The sequence below is a fragment of the Protopterus annectens genome, chromosome 8.part0, assembly GCF_019279795.1.
Source record: "Protopterus annectens isolate FY-2018-M chromosome 8.part0, PAN1.0, whole genome shotgun sequence".
Taxonomy (NCBI): Eukaryota; Metazoa; Chordata; order Ceratodontiformes; family Protopteridae; genus Protopterus; species Protopterus annectens.
The window spans coordinates 1,912,224,927-1,912,240,769 of record NC_056741.1 but is presented as its reverse complement, the minus strand read 5'-3'; the positions used below and the strand labels follow the sequence as shown (position 1 = coordinate 1,912,240,769).

The following is a 15,843-nucleotide window of genomic DNA, read 5'->3' as shown; positions in this document are numbered from 1 at the left end:
CAACCTCCAATCACTGGCAAATTGGAAAACTGGTTAAGCCCCGCTCTGCTCGCCCTCGCTTTGCTTGGGCTCGCTTCGCGCCCCACCCTGCCCCCAAATCTCACCCACCCCTACTATTGCTTAATTTATATCTCCCTGGCCACTCCCAACCCCTCTACAACCAATCACCTACAACCTGTACTACAACCTCAACCTACCCCATCTGCCAATACTACTCTCCCTCCCCTCCACTACTCTCATACTAGTACCAAATCTTAACCTAACTGCTATGTCTGTCTACACACCTTTATTGCTAACCTTTCTGCCATCCCTGCTAATCATCCCATTTCTACTCTCCTCCTATGAGAACACGGAATACCTTGGCTTTCACTACCCCAGATTCTGGACCTCAACTCCTTCACTTACACGCAACATTCCTCAACTTCTCCCCTCCCAGATTCTTACCTCACCCAATTATGTCCCTATCAGGCCTAAATACATCTGCTCCAAACCAAGGTACTATCATAGTACTCTACTCAGGATCTGGAAACTCATAACTAGGCTAAAAAACAACCTCACCATGGATGGTGACATCCACCCAAACCCAGGTCCAACCACTACTACTACCTCTATTCTCTCCACCAACTCCCCAACCAATATAGACCCCTCACATAGACCCCCAGACTCCCTGCTGGCCTGCCATCTGAACATCAGGAGCATAAATAACAAAATCCAGCACCTACATGCCCTCCTGGCAGTATATTCACCTGATATACTCTGCCTCACAGAAACATGGCTAAAACCTGCCACTAAGGACAATGAAGTCCTGCTGCCTGGGTACAACATGCATAGACTTGATCGCACCCAAAAAAAGGGCAGAGGGGTAGCAATACTCTACAAGTCCACCTTATCTGTCACCATAGCCAACCTACAACCCCCCCTATTCAACAACGCTGAAATCATTATCACAAAGCTACATATTAACAACCATAAAAGCATAAACATTGTCTGTGTTTACATTCCCCCAGGGAAGAACACAGACACTCTTGAGGAGTTTCTAACCTAGCTCAACAACAACCAGCCACAGGAAACCATAATCCTCGGGGACTTCAACATTGACTGGAAAGTCTGCTCCTCTCAATCCCCAACAACCCATGTAAACCTCCAAGGATTTACCCAAACCATAACCTCACCCACTAGGCTAAGCAAATCACAAGACAAAGCTAGTACCCTGGACTGGATACTCATCAATAACTCTCCACATCTCTATACGGCAGGCACTGTACCAGATGATCTAAGTGATCATTGCCTCACATATATACTCAAGCTTAAGGTTAACTACTATCATCAACCCACCTATAGAACTATAAGAAGCAACAGAAACTTTGACCCCCAAAAATTTAACAATGAACTAAAGGCATGCAACTGGTCTGCCCTAAAAAGCCTCCCGCTAGATGAAGCAGTCATTTACTTCAACTCCAGATTCCTGGCTATTCTCGATCTTCATGCCCCCAGTCGTACTAGTAGAACCAAGGTCAATACTGCACCTTGGCTCACTAAAGAAACTAGGGCCAAATTTGCATTAAGAAATAAAGCATGGGACACCTACCGGACTACTAAAACCCTACCTGACCAACTATTTTTTATGCAACTAAGAAATGATGCAAAAAAATCTGTAACTATAGATAAAAAGAAATACTACTACTGCCTACAACAAGTACACAAATCTAAACCTCAGAAATTCTGGACGGGAACAAACCGACTCCTCCACCCCGGACAAACCACCACCCCAAACCCATTTGCCACTAACAAAAATCCCCCAGAAGACATTGCCAACTTTTTAACACCTTCTTCACTGAAACCATCCAAACTTTAGCAAACCAACTCACACCCACTGGTTCTAATCCAAACACAACCAATTCCAAAGCTATAACTCCCTTCAGTCTCCAACCAGTCCCCACTCAACTCATTAAGACCCTACTTAGGAAACTAAGTCCCACCACCCTGGCTGCTGACCTCCTCCCAGCTGACTACTTACAAAAGGCTGCAGATGCAATTGCATACCCCATCTCTGTCCTTATTAACCGATCCATATCAGAAGCCATAATCCCCGACATATGGAAAATCTGACATGTCATACCACTTCACAAAGGGGGCAGTTCCACTGAACTGTCTAATTACAGGCCCATAGCCATTTTGTCACCACTAGCTAAGATCATGGAGAAGTGTGTTCATATTCAACTCATGAAATATCTCACACAGAACAAACTTCTATCCAACTCGCAACATGGCTTTAGGCCTAATCACAGCACCACAACAGCTCTCCTCTCTTTCTCAAACACGATAAACCACAATCATAACAATAACAAACTGTCCTCTGCTCTCTTTCTAGACCTGTCCAAGGCCTTTGACATGGTGGATCACAAAATGCTAATGAACAGCCTGGAGGCCTACAACTTAAACAAACAGGCCCTCCAATGGTTTGAGTCCTACCTACAAGGCAGGCAACAGGCTGTACTGTGGCAGGGAAAACTCTCCTCACACCTCTCCATCAGACTCAGAGTCCCCCAGGGCTCAATACTAGGTCCCCTTCTTTTCTCCATCTTTATAAATGAACTTAGCACAGTCATACCAGAGGCTGCCTGCATTCAATATGCAGATGACTCGACCTTGATCTGCTCTGCCTCCACCCCAGCAAAACTTACCACAATAACCCAAAGCACCTTCAACAAGGTTGAAAATTGGCTACTAAACCAACGCCTAATACTAAATCCCAACAAAACTAAGTTACTTCCCTTCACCCCAACATATAGGACCACCTCACCTCTGTTCAACATAACAGCTAATAATGGTACCATCATCTCCCCAGCAACCCAAACTAAACTGTTGGGTGTCACGATCGACAACAACCTCAGGTTTGATGCACACATCAATCAAACTATAAAAACTACCAATAAAAAATCCAGTAGTCTCTACAGGATCAAATCATTCCTCACCCCGCAAGCTAGAATTGCAATTGCCCACTCCCATCTCCTATCTACCCTTCTCTATGTCTCCCCTCTTTTCTCCCACCTGAATAAAACCGATCTTAAAAAACTGTCATCATGTTACAACCACATTGCCAGATTTGCAACTGGCTCACCCTACCGTACCCACCACTGCCAGAACCTGAATCTCCTGGGCTGGCTGGAACTACCCCACCTCCTACAGCTCAACCAGCTCAAAGTTGCCCATAAAATCCTCCACCATCCGGACACTACCCCAGCCCTAAGAAACATAATCTGCCCCTAGAGCAACAATCGAACACTCCGCTCATCCACCAAACTCCTAGTACTTACGATCAAATCCAACCATGCTGCAGGCGACTCCCTCTTTGCCAACTCTGTCGGTAAAAACTGGAACTCACTACCAGCTGACATTACCCTAGAGTCATCACCAACTATATTTAAACACAAACTTAAAAGCCACCTCAAATCACACTGGATATGTCCCTGTACCAAACCGGACTAGGACCCCACACATCCCCCCACCTCACTCTTAATAAATGTCCCTGCCCATCCATCCCTCCGCATTTAACCAATGAGATCCTTTATGTCAGCTACTCTAGGTATTGTTTGTGTAAATAAAATTTCTTAAACCCAAGGTAATATGTTATCTTTAACTATTACTTTTAATTGAAAAGTATGCCTTAGGCCTCATGGATGGATGGATGGATGTACTATGTCTACAATCAGCTTGTATGTAACCCCAACTATTAGATTATCTATTTTGTAATGCCTATAACTTAAGTGCTACGTTCCTAGTATTTGTAATTTGTAAATTGTATATGTAATTTGGAGCTTTTCTCCCCGGGACTCCGCTGAAAATGGACACGTATCCAGCCGGACCATCGCGGTTAACAAATGTACAATAAATAAATAAATAAAAATAAATAAAATAAATATCTGCAGGGGTAGCCCAATGCCTCATTTTTCTGCAGCCAGTTGGTCCATGTATTCCTCCATTTGAGTGAGAACCAGACTTCTCTGGCCAGGGTAAGTGAACTCATGTCCATTTGTTCTCTGTCTGAAGAGTCTAACCAGCCCATTTGTTCCCTCTAAAGGAGGCGATACGCAGATGCCAGTGTGCTGATCCTGCAGACAGACTATCTTAACTCCCCTTTCCTATCAGTGGTTTGCATACTTTGCAGCAAGTGCATGAATGCTACTACCAATGACAGTTCATGGCCACTGAGAAGTGTGGGCACACTTGTCTACTTGCTATTTGTAAGATACCTGTATTCCTGCAGGTATCACCAGTACAGTGAGCTAAACCTCCTCCCTCCCTCCAGAATGGGTCAGACGCTGTCAACCACTCCCTGTCATCCTAGCACACTTCTCCCTTCTATGCCTGTGTCACTGCTCATATACATCACTTGGGAAGTAGTCAGGGCTTTATCCCTTTAAGCCATGAGCCTGGGCTAAACTAGTTACTTTTATGCAGGAAGCTCCTTGAATACTCCTACACTATAAGGGAAACATAGCATATTTTTTAAATTTGTGGACTGCAAACCTGAAGAGATGCAGGGATATATATACAGAAAGAGAGAGAGACTGAGAGAGAGAGAGGGACTGTGAGAGACAGCTACAAACAGAGGCAAACAAATATGGGAAACATGGATGGAATAATGTACTGACATTTATATATGCTGTTTGCCTCTATGGACTCTGCATGCCATTATAAATTTGGTAAATGATAATTAAAAATAAATATATACATGCAGTTTTTAAAATATTTTTGGGTCCTCCATGGCCAAGCATACAGCCCATCCCACTGCCACTATCACCAGTTTTATTCTGCTGTCCTAGCTGGATATGATAGGTGATGGTCAAGTGACTCTGAGCTATTCTTCATGGCAGCTATGTTTTTTACTGTATTTTTTCTTGCTGTAACCTCACTTTTTACCGAGAAGCATGAGTGATGCATGCAGTATGGCAGTGCAGGGTCTAGGCATGTACACAACCACCCAAATCACTCAGATAAGCTTCCTATCCAGACTGGTACAGGAGCAACTGCCTCTGGAACTTACTCCAAGCCACCACTAGGTGGCACTTCCAAAGCAGGATCTCCTCAAACCCTCCTCTTAGAAATATGCACAGGCTTTTGGCCACTTAATTCCTTCCTCCTCTGCCTGGCCATCTGACCTCTGAATCATTACGTGAGCCTACCTCTCCAGTGGTGCAAATGGGTTTCATACGTCTGTGCCTGATGGCTTACCTATATATATATATATGCATGTATGTATGTAGTTCAGCCTAAAACAATAGTAACTACCAAATCAAGTTTTATTCCTGTCTCTCAAAAGACAGGAAAGAAACTTACGAGACACATACTATGATAATAATTACTGATCAAATGTTTTACTGAACTAGAAACAGCATTAAGCATATTGAGCTGCAGGTAAAAATAAAATAAACATTGCTAGATACTTAAAATAAGAAAATATTTCATACTGGTCTTATAGTCCTCCAACTGAGATGGGGGATCATAAATGATTAGACTGGGATTTTCATGATGTGGAAATAGACATAACAAAAGTTCTTTCTTGTATGCTTCACAGACCACAGCTGGGTATTTTATGAAGATTGGTCACATAAGACAAGTGTTCTCTTGACCAAATGTTCCTCCAGGTTTACAGGAATGCTTAATAAACCAGTTTAATCAAATGAAAAATGATTAATTCTACTATACCAGGAACCAGGATGAGTAGATGAGAAATATGAGGATATTTGCTAGCCTAATTATCCTGTTCCCTAACCCATTGAACTAGCCGCTTCATTTTTAGCAGATTGCCTGTCATGTTGAGACTAGAGTCATGGTATATTATATACATAGACATCTCTGGTAATGTAATTTAGAACGATTATTGAAAAAAAAAATCTTAGACACAAGTGCCAAGTCATGGACAACAAGCAAAACCAAATTCATTAACAACTTAATAATGGTTATTGGTCTTTTCCCCTAAAATAAGATTATGACATTCTTCATTTCCCGATACTCTTTTACTTGGACCTAACTGTAATGATGACAGTTTTCTCAATATAGAATCTATTCGTTTCAGACATACCAAGGTTTTTTATTTTGGAGGGACAGTTTATTTTTTTAAGTGTTGCTTTACAGAAGCTGACCAGGAAGGATGAGAAATGCAGAGTTAATATTCTGATTAGCCTATCTGAGCTTCCTAATAAAGTTACCAGGGTGCATTACACTGATGCCTGATACTCTAGACATACTGTAGTATTTATGGGTAAGGCGAAACCAGTTGCATTCTTCCCTGGATTCCACCTGTAACAGATGACCTGAAGTAGTTTATACCATACTTCTGTGCCACAAGCCAAGACTGTAAATGCAAAGCCAGCACCTTTTGGACTGTATTAACAAAACTAAAGAGATATATGGCAAAACCAAAGCATTGCTTTAGTTCAGCAAATCAGGTGACACATTAACCAGATCCACCCCTATGGCGTAATCTGCCTGAAAAAGGGTTCAGAGACACAATGTTGGGCCAGATTATTTGAGTCATGCAGTGATAATGTTTCTAATGATTCTCTTGTGAAAGTGAAAGAGTCGTATTGTACTTGCTGGGAGAGTTGTGATTCATTGTTTTAACTGCATCCCAAAACTCAGCAGTATATATTTCCTTAGGAAACTGACACACTAACATGATAGGGTAGCCTGCCACCTCAGCTCGGACATCTAAGATGATGTGTTGGGATACACAATACAATACTCCTGGCAGGGTACAGGCCAGTGATCTCAGTTACTTTATTCTGCAAGTCAGAATTACACTCCTATATAGGAAACCGATTACTAACACAGAGGATTAGGACTGAGTTTTTGATCATGACCACCTTGTTGTGTGTTCAAGGTCTGGATGTCAAGAAATTCACCTTCAGAGTGAAGCTCAGTGACCACTTAATGCCATCCATGACTGGGAAGAAGGAGTAACTAGTACAAATTTAAAGTTATTTACGGCTGGTCTCTGTCCATTCACCATATGGAGGGCAGAGTTTTCCAAGGTTTCCTGTAGTTGCCAGTAGAGGCTTCAGTTACTATGCAGATGGATTTATCAATAATAATAATAATTCTGTTTAGTTTTCTGCACACTAGCAATAGTGCACTCCCACTTTCTCTTTGACTTGTCTCATTACTACAATATCAGTAAGAAAGCCCTACCACAGGGTACTGATTGCATGCAGGGACTTGTGCTTCAGGGTGTTTCAGTTGCAATTTGTGTGATTGTTATAAGTATGCTAGAATGCCCTCTGATGTTTTCATTCTCATCACATTTAAGAAGTAGTGTCAGGAGCAGCATGATTAGCATTTTAATGGCTTTCCTTAGCAGCTTAAATGGTTGCTTAAGTCTGTAGCTGCATGTCTGTACACTTTAATAAGAATACAGTCGTTTGTTTATCACAAAATAGCAAGGTGCATAAATAGTAAGAGCTCATCTGCATAGGTCCACGGTTCAGTCCTAACCTCCAGACACTGTTTGTGTGGGGCTTTTTTAGTAATTATAGGTTCCCTTCTATACCCCTTGAGGAGCATATGAAATACCTTTACATGTTCCATAAGCTGGAAGTCAATCCAAAAGCCTTTTTTGTTATGATTCTTTATTTGCAAAATATCAACTGGCTAACTTTTCATGCAACCATAATCCGAAAAAAAAAAAAAAACAAGAAATCAAGGGCAGCGCTCACTGTAGTCCCTGTATGAATACATTTATTACCCAGACATTGTCATAATTTGTCCTGTAATAACAGAATAAAAAACAGACCGGTTTCGGCAAAAAATGTCTTCATCAGTAATTTAATAAAGCAATAACAAAACACAGCTTTACATACTATATCCATCCAAAATGAACAGTCCCTATTGGTTAATTACAAATTCTCATTCAAACCAGGTGGAAATAGTTCTCTTATAATCTTATAAACTCTTATAATCCAGGATCTTTCTTTTTTATCCAAAAAGATGTGCCACTCTGATTTGTTGGCCCTGTTACTCAAAATTCTATTATAACAGTCAGATATTTGGTAGCATGTTTATATAATACATTAGACATACGTTTATTTCTTATATCACTCGTGTTCTTTGATGCGGGTTTTGAAAGGACGAGATGCTTGACCAATATAAAATGCTGAGCATGTGCATGTTGTGAGATATACCACCCAGTCAGAACTACAATTACCATAAACAAAAATCTTAAATACCTTGGAAGTGTTCTGCATGGAAAATTCTTTGGTCCTACTAACATACTTGCATTGGGAACAATGTCAACAAGGCCGACAGTCTGTGAGAATCTTGCCACTTAAAGTACTCTGTTGTTCATACATCTTATTTGTTTTCCTTTTGTAATGATTAAATATATTACCCAAAGACTGCCCTTGGTGATAAGAAAAAGAACAAATGGTCGGTAATATTTCCCTTAAAGTATTATCTAATAAAAGTGTGTCCCCCAATGTCTCTGTACTATATTTCCAAAAAAGGGGTATTTTGTCCATAGCTGGTCAAGAACTTTAAAATTTGTTGTGGAACTGCATTAGATTTATAACTTAATAAAGACCTATCTAAATTTTTGATAGTACTGCAAGCCTGCATAACATACTTTTTATTATACCCCTGTCCACAAATTTCTGAATTAAATCTGTCTGTTGTTGATGATATTCTTCATTTGATGAACAAATTCTACGAATCCGCATAAATTGGGATTTGGGAATATTATGTGTAATATGTTGTGGTGTTCTGCCGTTCGATTCTTGGCTGGAGTGCCTTCTGTGTGGAGTCTGCATGTCCTCCCCGCAGTCGAGTGGCGTTCGAAAGACATGCGTAGAATGGGTGTGCCTTTGTTGAAGGTTGGGCGTTGAGCTGGCACCTCGGCACCGCATAAATCTACTGCCAATCATTAGCAGACTGGAGTTCCACTGTGGCAACCCCTAACCAGGAAAAGCCGAAAGAACAACAACAGCAACGTGTAATATGTCGTGGATGGCAGCTACTAGCATGTAATAAGGTGTTGAACTGGGGATGTTTCTGAAAGACAGTACTTACCAAAGTACCATCATTATTCTTCTTGATAGCCACATCCAAAAAAGTGATATGTGTAAGGTGATGCTGGACAGTAAATGTTATGCCCCTATTAATGCAACAACTGTTGCACACAAGCCTTTCTCATATTCATCACCTCTATATCCCTGGACCAAATATTTACTCTGTCCATTAGAGGACAATATGTCCTACACCTTTGTCTTAACTAACTCCCGTATCTTCTGCTCAACAGCACAAATTTAAGTTCCTTAATTAAATCAAACCATTTCAACATCATCTTCTATCTCAAGTCAAGCCTTCCTAGTCTCATTAACCCATCGACATTCAGATAATTTAACAAAGCCAGCCTACAAGACTTGATCAATTGTTTTGAAAAGCATAAATAGTCCAATTACTCTGAATCCCTGAATCTCAGCCCTAACAATGGAATTTTATGACTTGTTAAATCACTAAATGAAACTGAACCCTTCCTTAGTAACAGCCCCCCACTTGGTGCTCCCATCCTGGTCTACTACAGCATCCAGATTACAGATTACTTTTTCTCTTTGTTTTTCTCACAGTTTCTCTTCTCTTCAGTTTTTCCTGTATTTATTCAACACATTTTAAAGAAACTACTTCTTTACTACAAAAAACAAACAAACAAAAAAACAAATAAATATTTGAAAAGCACCACTGCTAGAGTGGTGCCCTAGGCAGTCACATAGTTGGCCTTTGCCTAAGGCCGGCTATGCTTAGTAAGTAAAACAAGTATGTAGTGCTGATTACGCTCCAATATCTGGAAAAAGACAAATCAGTTAAGCACCTCTCTTGCACAAGACCCAGTCTTAACAAAAGTTAAGGATGCCCTGCTTCAGTTCTTAAGATCGGGTATCATGCTAGGCAGTTACATCTGCTTATAATGGCCAGCAAACAAAAGAATAAAAACAGATCTGTGTCTGGCTGCATGATGTCTGTACTGGCAATGTTTCCCTGACTTTGTCTAATATAACAGAGTGTGTTATTGCCTTTTTGACAGAGCATTATGCCTTTGAAAGTCAGCAAACCACATAGCACTTTTTTCTGTAACTAGTAGTAAATGCAGCAGACAAAAGCTCCATGCACTACAAAGAATTGTGGGCAGGCCACCAATCATAAGCCTTTATTATGTATTCTTGACATGGATGCCAAGATTTACCTCTCAAGCCTCACTCTCAAGATAAATTTCTTGGTATACATGTCTTGAATACATATACATAATAAGCTGGTTATGATCAATGACCCATTCATAATTGTCTATAGCGTACACTCAATCTGGCTGGATAACAGAATCAACAAAGTATATAACAAGGTCAGTATTTCTTAGCCTTATATAAATATTGCTCTTCTCACCTTATAAAACAAACTTAAACAAATTAGCAATGAACTCAAGAATGCTATGAGAAGAGGCAATACTGCCTAAGAGCAAGAGATAGCCATCAACACCATGGGCAGTGTTAATGGCATATTGTATGCAAAATCTGCAATAATACCTTGCCATGTTCCAAATTCACTGTTGGTGATACCACTTACATTGACTAATAAACTCAGCTGTAATTTCACTGCACTTACTATACCCTTGGTCTTTTCATACCAGTTCAGGCTAAGTCCCTTGCCAAGTCTCAAGCCTCTCTAAATAAAAAAAATAACACTTTTGCGCAACCAGACAACAAATTCACCTTCTTATCAGTAGGTTTAAAGCATCATTCAGCCACATCTCTCCTGAACATCTTCAATTAAAGTCTCTCCACAGAATATTTACTTGAAGAGCAGAAAAATGCATAGCCCCCCACCTCATAAGTGTGGCCCATCTACTGATCAAGGTAGCTATAGGTCCATCAGGGTAAATATAGGCCCAGGAGTCTTATAACTTTATATAGCTTTATATTCTCACTCCATCTGTCTAATCAATAAAAAAGGGTCTGTTGCTATGGATATGAACTTTCCCACTGTCTCTGTTACCAGCTTGGTGGATATGGGCATACTGAGGCAATGTAGAATTTGACTCATGTTTACTGACAACCAGTTAATTCTCGAACAAACTGATATGGTATGTGAGAGATGTATTTACACAATGGCACTGGAGGCAAAGCTGTCACATTAAAGTACTCATAATGGCAGTAAGGTTGTCAGTAGTACACATGCTGCACCCATCATACACAATTCAGCGCAGACATATAGAGCTACATATGCTGAGGCACTTAAATGTAACCTTCCTAAACCATAAAGACCTCCTAGTCAAAGTACACATAACAAATATCCTCAGCAGCCTCAAATGCACTCTTTCAAAACAACACCCATATCAACACTTAGAGCCACATCTCATGGAGCCTCTACCTCTAAGCCCATAAGGGAAGCCACCACACAATCCAATATTCTGGTCATTGCAGGCTCCATCATGAGACACACTGATGTCTCTCTCACCAGGCTGAGTAAGGAGAAAGTCACGGTCAGTTGCTTATCAGGGACTAAGATCTGCCACATTAAGCAAGCACTCATTTCATTGGACCACAAGTACCAGTATGACTCAGTCATAGTCCATGTGGGAGTAAATGACCTGAGATGAACCTCCCTAGATTATATGATGAGAGACATCATAGAGCTCTCAGAATATGTGTCTCAGGCTGGTACAAGTCTAGCATTGAGCAGCATTTTACCTTCTCCAAAGATGATGCCATAATACAAACAAAAGATGACTTTAATAATTGACCTAGTTTCTGGCGTTATTCTAAGGGGGTGCAATATTTGTCAGCATGGAAGAAGAAAATCAACCACTCCTACCCCAACAACAACCAAGAACTTCATGAACTTAGCCACTCAATGTCATACTTACTTTACAGAATCAGTTCAACAACTTGCACTAACCCAGACCAGCCCCAAACATACCCCTCCTGCCCCAAACCGCAACAGTTTACATGCACCCAAAAGCAACAACCAGTTTGCATTAAATCCAGTCTCCACTAACATCATCAAAAAACTACTAAAGAAACTTAAGCCCACTACCTTAGCTGCCAACAGTCTCCCTGATGAATTTCTGCAAATTGGAACAGAAGCAATCACATACCCTGCATCCATACTTATAAACAGGTCATTCTCTGAAGCTTACATCCCCAACATCTGGAAAATCTCCCACATCCTACCCTTACACAAAGGAAGTAACTTCACTGAACTAACAATATATTGCCCAAATTGCAATTCTATTTCCTCTCTCAAAAATTCTGGAAAGGGTCATACACACTCATCTTATGGACTATCTTTTTTACACACAGGCTCCTATGTAATAGCCAACATGGTTTTCGCCCCTCTCACAGCACCAACACAGCCCTACTATACTTTACTAACACAGTTAACCAGCATAGAAACAATGGTCAATTTGTATCAGTCATATTCCTAGATCTGTCCAAGGCCTTTGACATTATCAGCCACTCCAATCTCATCTACGTCCTCTCCGCCCATAGCCTCAGTCACCCCACTATCACCTGGTTCCAAAGTTACTTAATAGAATGTCAACAGGCTGTCCACTGGCAACAAGATCTCTCACCCCTTTACCCTGTCACCTTATGGATTCCCCAAGGCTCCCATCCTTGGTTCTCTTCTTTTTTCTCTTTTTACCAACCAGCTCTACTCGGCTACACCCCAAGCCTTAGTGGTTCAGTACAGTGATGACACTACCCTGATTTGCTCAGCTTCCTCCCTCAAAGACCTCCATACCATCACTCAAGATTCCTTCTTATCTGCTGAATCCTGGTTCACTAGCTCCCAACTTATCCTAAATCCCAGCAAAACAAAACTTCTTCTCTTCCACCCAACTAGATACGCCTCCTCATTCGCAACCTTCAGTATCCTCTCTAAAAATAAAACTATTATCACCCCAACAAACCAAACCAAATTACTAGGAGTGGAAATTGACAATAACCTGAAATTTGATATTCACATTGCCCAATTCATTAAAAAAGTTCACAAAACACCAGGTCTCCTATATAGAAACAACAGATTCCTAACAAATAATACAAAAGCCACCATTGCTAGAACCCACCTCCTCTTAACTCTCCTGTTCACCTCCCCAATCTTAACCAACCTCTGCAAGACAGATCTAGCCAAACTCAAAGCCTGTTACAATAAAATCTCCAAGTTTGCCACTAATGCCTCATACAAGTCACACCATTCTTCATCACTTAAGCAGTTTAAGTGGCTTGAACTCCCTCACTGTCTTCTCTTTAATCAACATACCTTCGCCCACAAAATACTCTATCAGTCAGAAAAAACCTTGTGCTCAAAGATCTCATTCAGCCATATTCCTCCTCAAGACCCCTTTGCTCCAGCAACAAACTACTTCTATACCCCACCAAAGTTAACAATTCAGCAGGTGAATCACATTTTTCCAACTACATCTCCAAACACTGGAATACTCTAGCTAACTCATTAGTAACTAACTCCTCAACACTTCAATCTAAAAAAACTTCTAAAAACGCACATTACTAACACCTGGCTCTGCACCTGCAACTCCCCTGGATAACCTGTTCCTCCTTTTCACTCTGTTATTATTACTCTTTACTCTGCTAGCATGATCTACCACTAATGGTAGTTTCACTTTAACTGTACATAATCATTTGGATATACCCACTACATGTAAACAACCATTTTTTATGTACATTACTGTTGCTCTACTTACTGAGTCTGAAACCACTATCTTGTATGTATTTGCTTTTCACTTGACTGTATTTGTTTCTCTATTGTATGTATTTGTTACTCTTGGAGCTTTTCTCCCCGAGCCTCTGCTGAAAAGGGACCTGTGTCCATTCGGACTTTCCCAGTAAACAAATGTAAAATAAATAAATAAAATTCTGTCTCCTACAGGCTTTTGAAGGGAAATCTATGCTCGACATATAGGGTATTGTCAGACCCTACTCTGATGAACCTCCTGCATATCTGCATAACAAACAGCACCAGAATTACCCATTCTAAAGACTTTAACTTTGCCTGTGATATAAATAGGACCTGCTGGAGAGACAGGTATGTATCCCAGAGATTACCCCATCTCTGGAACAGGCTCCCCATCCATATGAAGCAGAATTCCTCCCTAACCCAATTCAAGTGCAACCTGGACAATTGGATGGGGAACAGGAAATTCATCCCTGGTTTTCCACCTATGCCTCTAATGGAGAGAGGCAACCTGTAGATGGTTCATCTCCCAGGCCCTAGCTTGTAAAGGTTTCATCTCCCAAGCCCTTGCTTACACCTATCAAGGGTATCAGAACTTTTCAGAGATTTGGGATGCACGGCTAGGCTTAAAAAGGCCCTTGTGGTCATTAGCCTAGTAAACACATATACACCAATGAAACTATAACCTTATCTGTAAGCATAGTGATTGAGTTATTGTAACTTAAATATACTAAATCCAAGACTACTGTATCATGGGAAAAATGAATTCTATGAGATACAGAAACCTCAGTCTTTAAATCTAAATCAGACAAACATGTACGGTTGTACATAAGAAGGTTGATCACAAATGACTTGCAACTAAGCCCAACACTCGAAGCCGAGTTTAGTGCCTGGAACTTTAGGTTTGGATTTCAGAGCTGGAAGCTGCTTGAAAGCAAAAAGCAACAAAATATTGCTGATTTGTGTAAAATAAATAAAAGTATCATTGGACAGGTTTTTAAGTAGCTGCATATACAGCTGACAGCTCTGCATGAGCCAGTTCTGTGTTTTAAATCTCATCAGCCCCTAGAAACATAATAACTTAAGTACATAATTTAGCTTTTTTATGCTGTTCCATCACACTGAAAATGGATGGCTGGTTTTAGTGTATATTCCTTGTGAAAAAAAATATATGCATACTTGTTTATGTATTTTTTCTGTTTTGACACAAGTAAATGAAAGTCTGATAGATTATGATTAATGATAAACATTTTTACAATAGAGAAAGAGAATACATATTCTTGTCGATTTTTTGCAGTTATTTAAAAATATGGATATTCTAACTTATGCAATCATTATTTTCACAGGAATACAACTCAACAATTGTTGATCCAACAAATGATATACGAATTGTTGGTGTAATTACTGTGACTGTTCTTCTTGGAATTTCATTGGCTGGTATGGAGTGGGAAGCCAAGGTAAGATGACTATGCGGATGTTTATATATTCTAATTGCTTTGTCAGAATGCTTTAAAAGTAGCCACTAGGAGTCAGTGGTAGCGAATTATACATCAAACGTCCATAATCTGCCTTTTGGTTGCTTGGAACATGGATGTGCTTTTGAGATGACATTGCTAGGACAGATTTTAATTATTTCTTTTTATAGGTTCATAGGTAGGTACTAGGCTATCGGCCCAAGGGCCTACGTAAGCCTAGCCAATGAGGTTCTCTGGCTTACGCCACCCAAGAAAGTTATTTTCCTGTGCCACTGTCGAGCAGTGACACAGAAGTGATCCCCGGGGTGTATTTCCTATTTCCCATCCACTCATCAAGATTTTTGTGCTAATGAAGATCTTTGCTTGACTAGATGGATAGCCTCTTCCAGAGTATGGGAAGCCTCTGGGACAGGAATCTATCCCTCCAGCATGTCCTGTTTATTGTGATGACAAGGTTTAGGTCCCTAGAGCATGTAGCTCGTAGGGATTGGGATTTCTTTAGGTGTAGGATGTCCAACAGCTTTGGGTTTGACATAGTTTTATATGTTAGGCAGAGATCACCTCGGAGTAGGAGATATGCTACGGAGTAAAGCTGGAGTTTTTTGAGACAGTCGGTGTAGGGCATTTG

The 15,843-nt window shown here is 40.5% G+C and overlaps 1 protein-coding gene across 1 annotated transcript in view; it reads left to right on the top strand.

The window, feature by feature from the left end:
- The window catches only part of SLC12A3 (solute carrier family 12 member 3), a 564,508-nt gene that overhangs the window by 109,956 nt on the left and 438,709 nt on the right, over positions 1-15,843 (top strand). Inside the window, exon 10 of the mRNA XM_044079103.1 lies at positions 15,087-15,197. Coding sequence (XP_043935038.1) covers positions 15,087-15,197 — 111 coding nt within the window. The remainder of the gene's footprint in view (positions 1-15,086; positions 15,198-15,843) is intronic.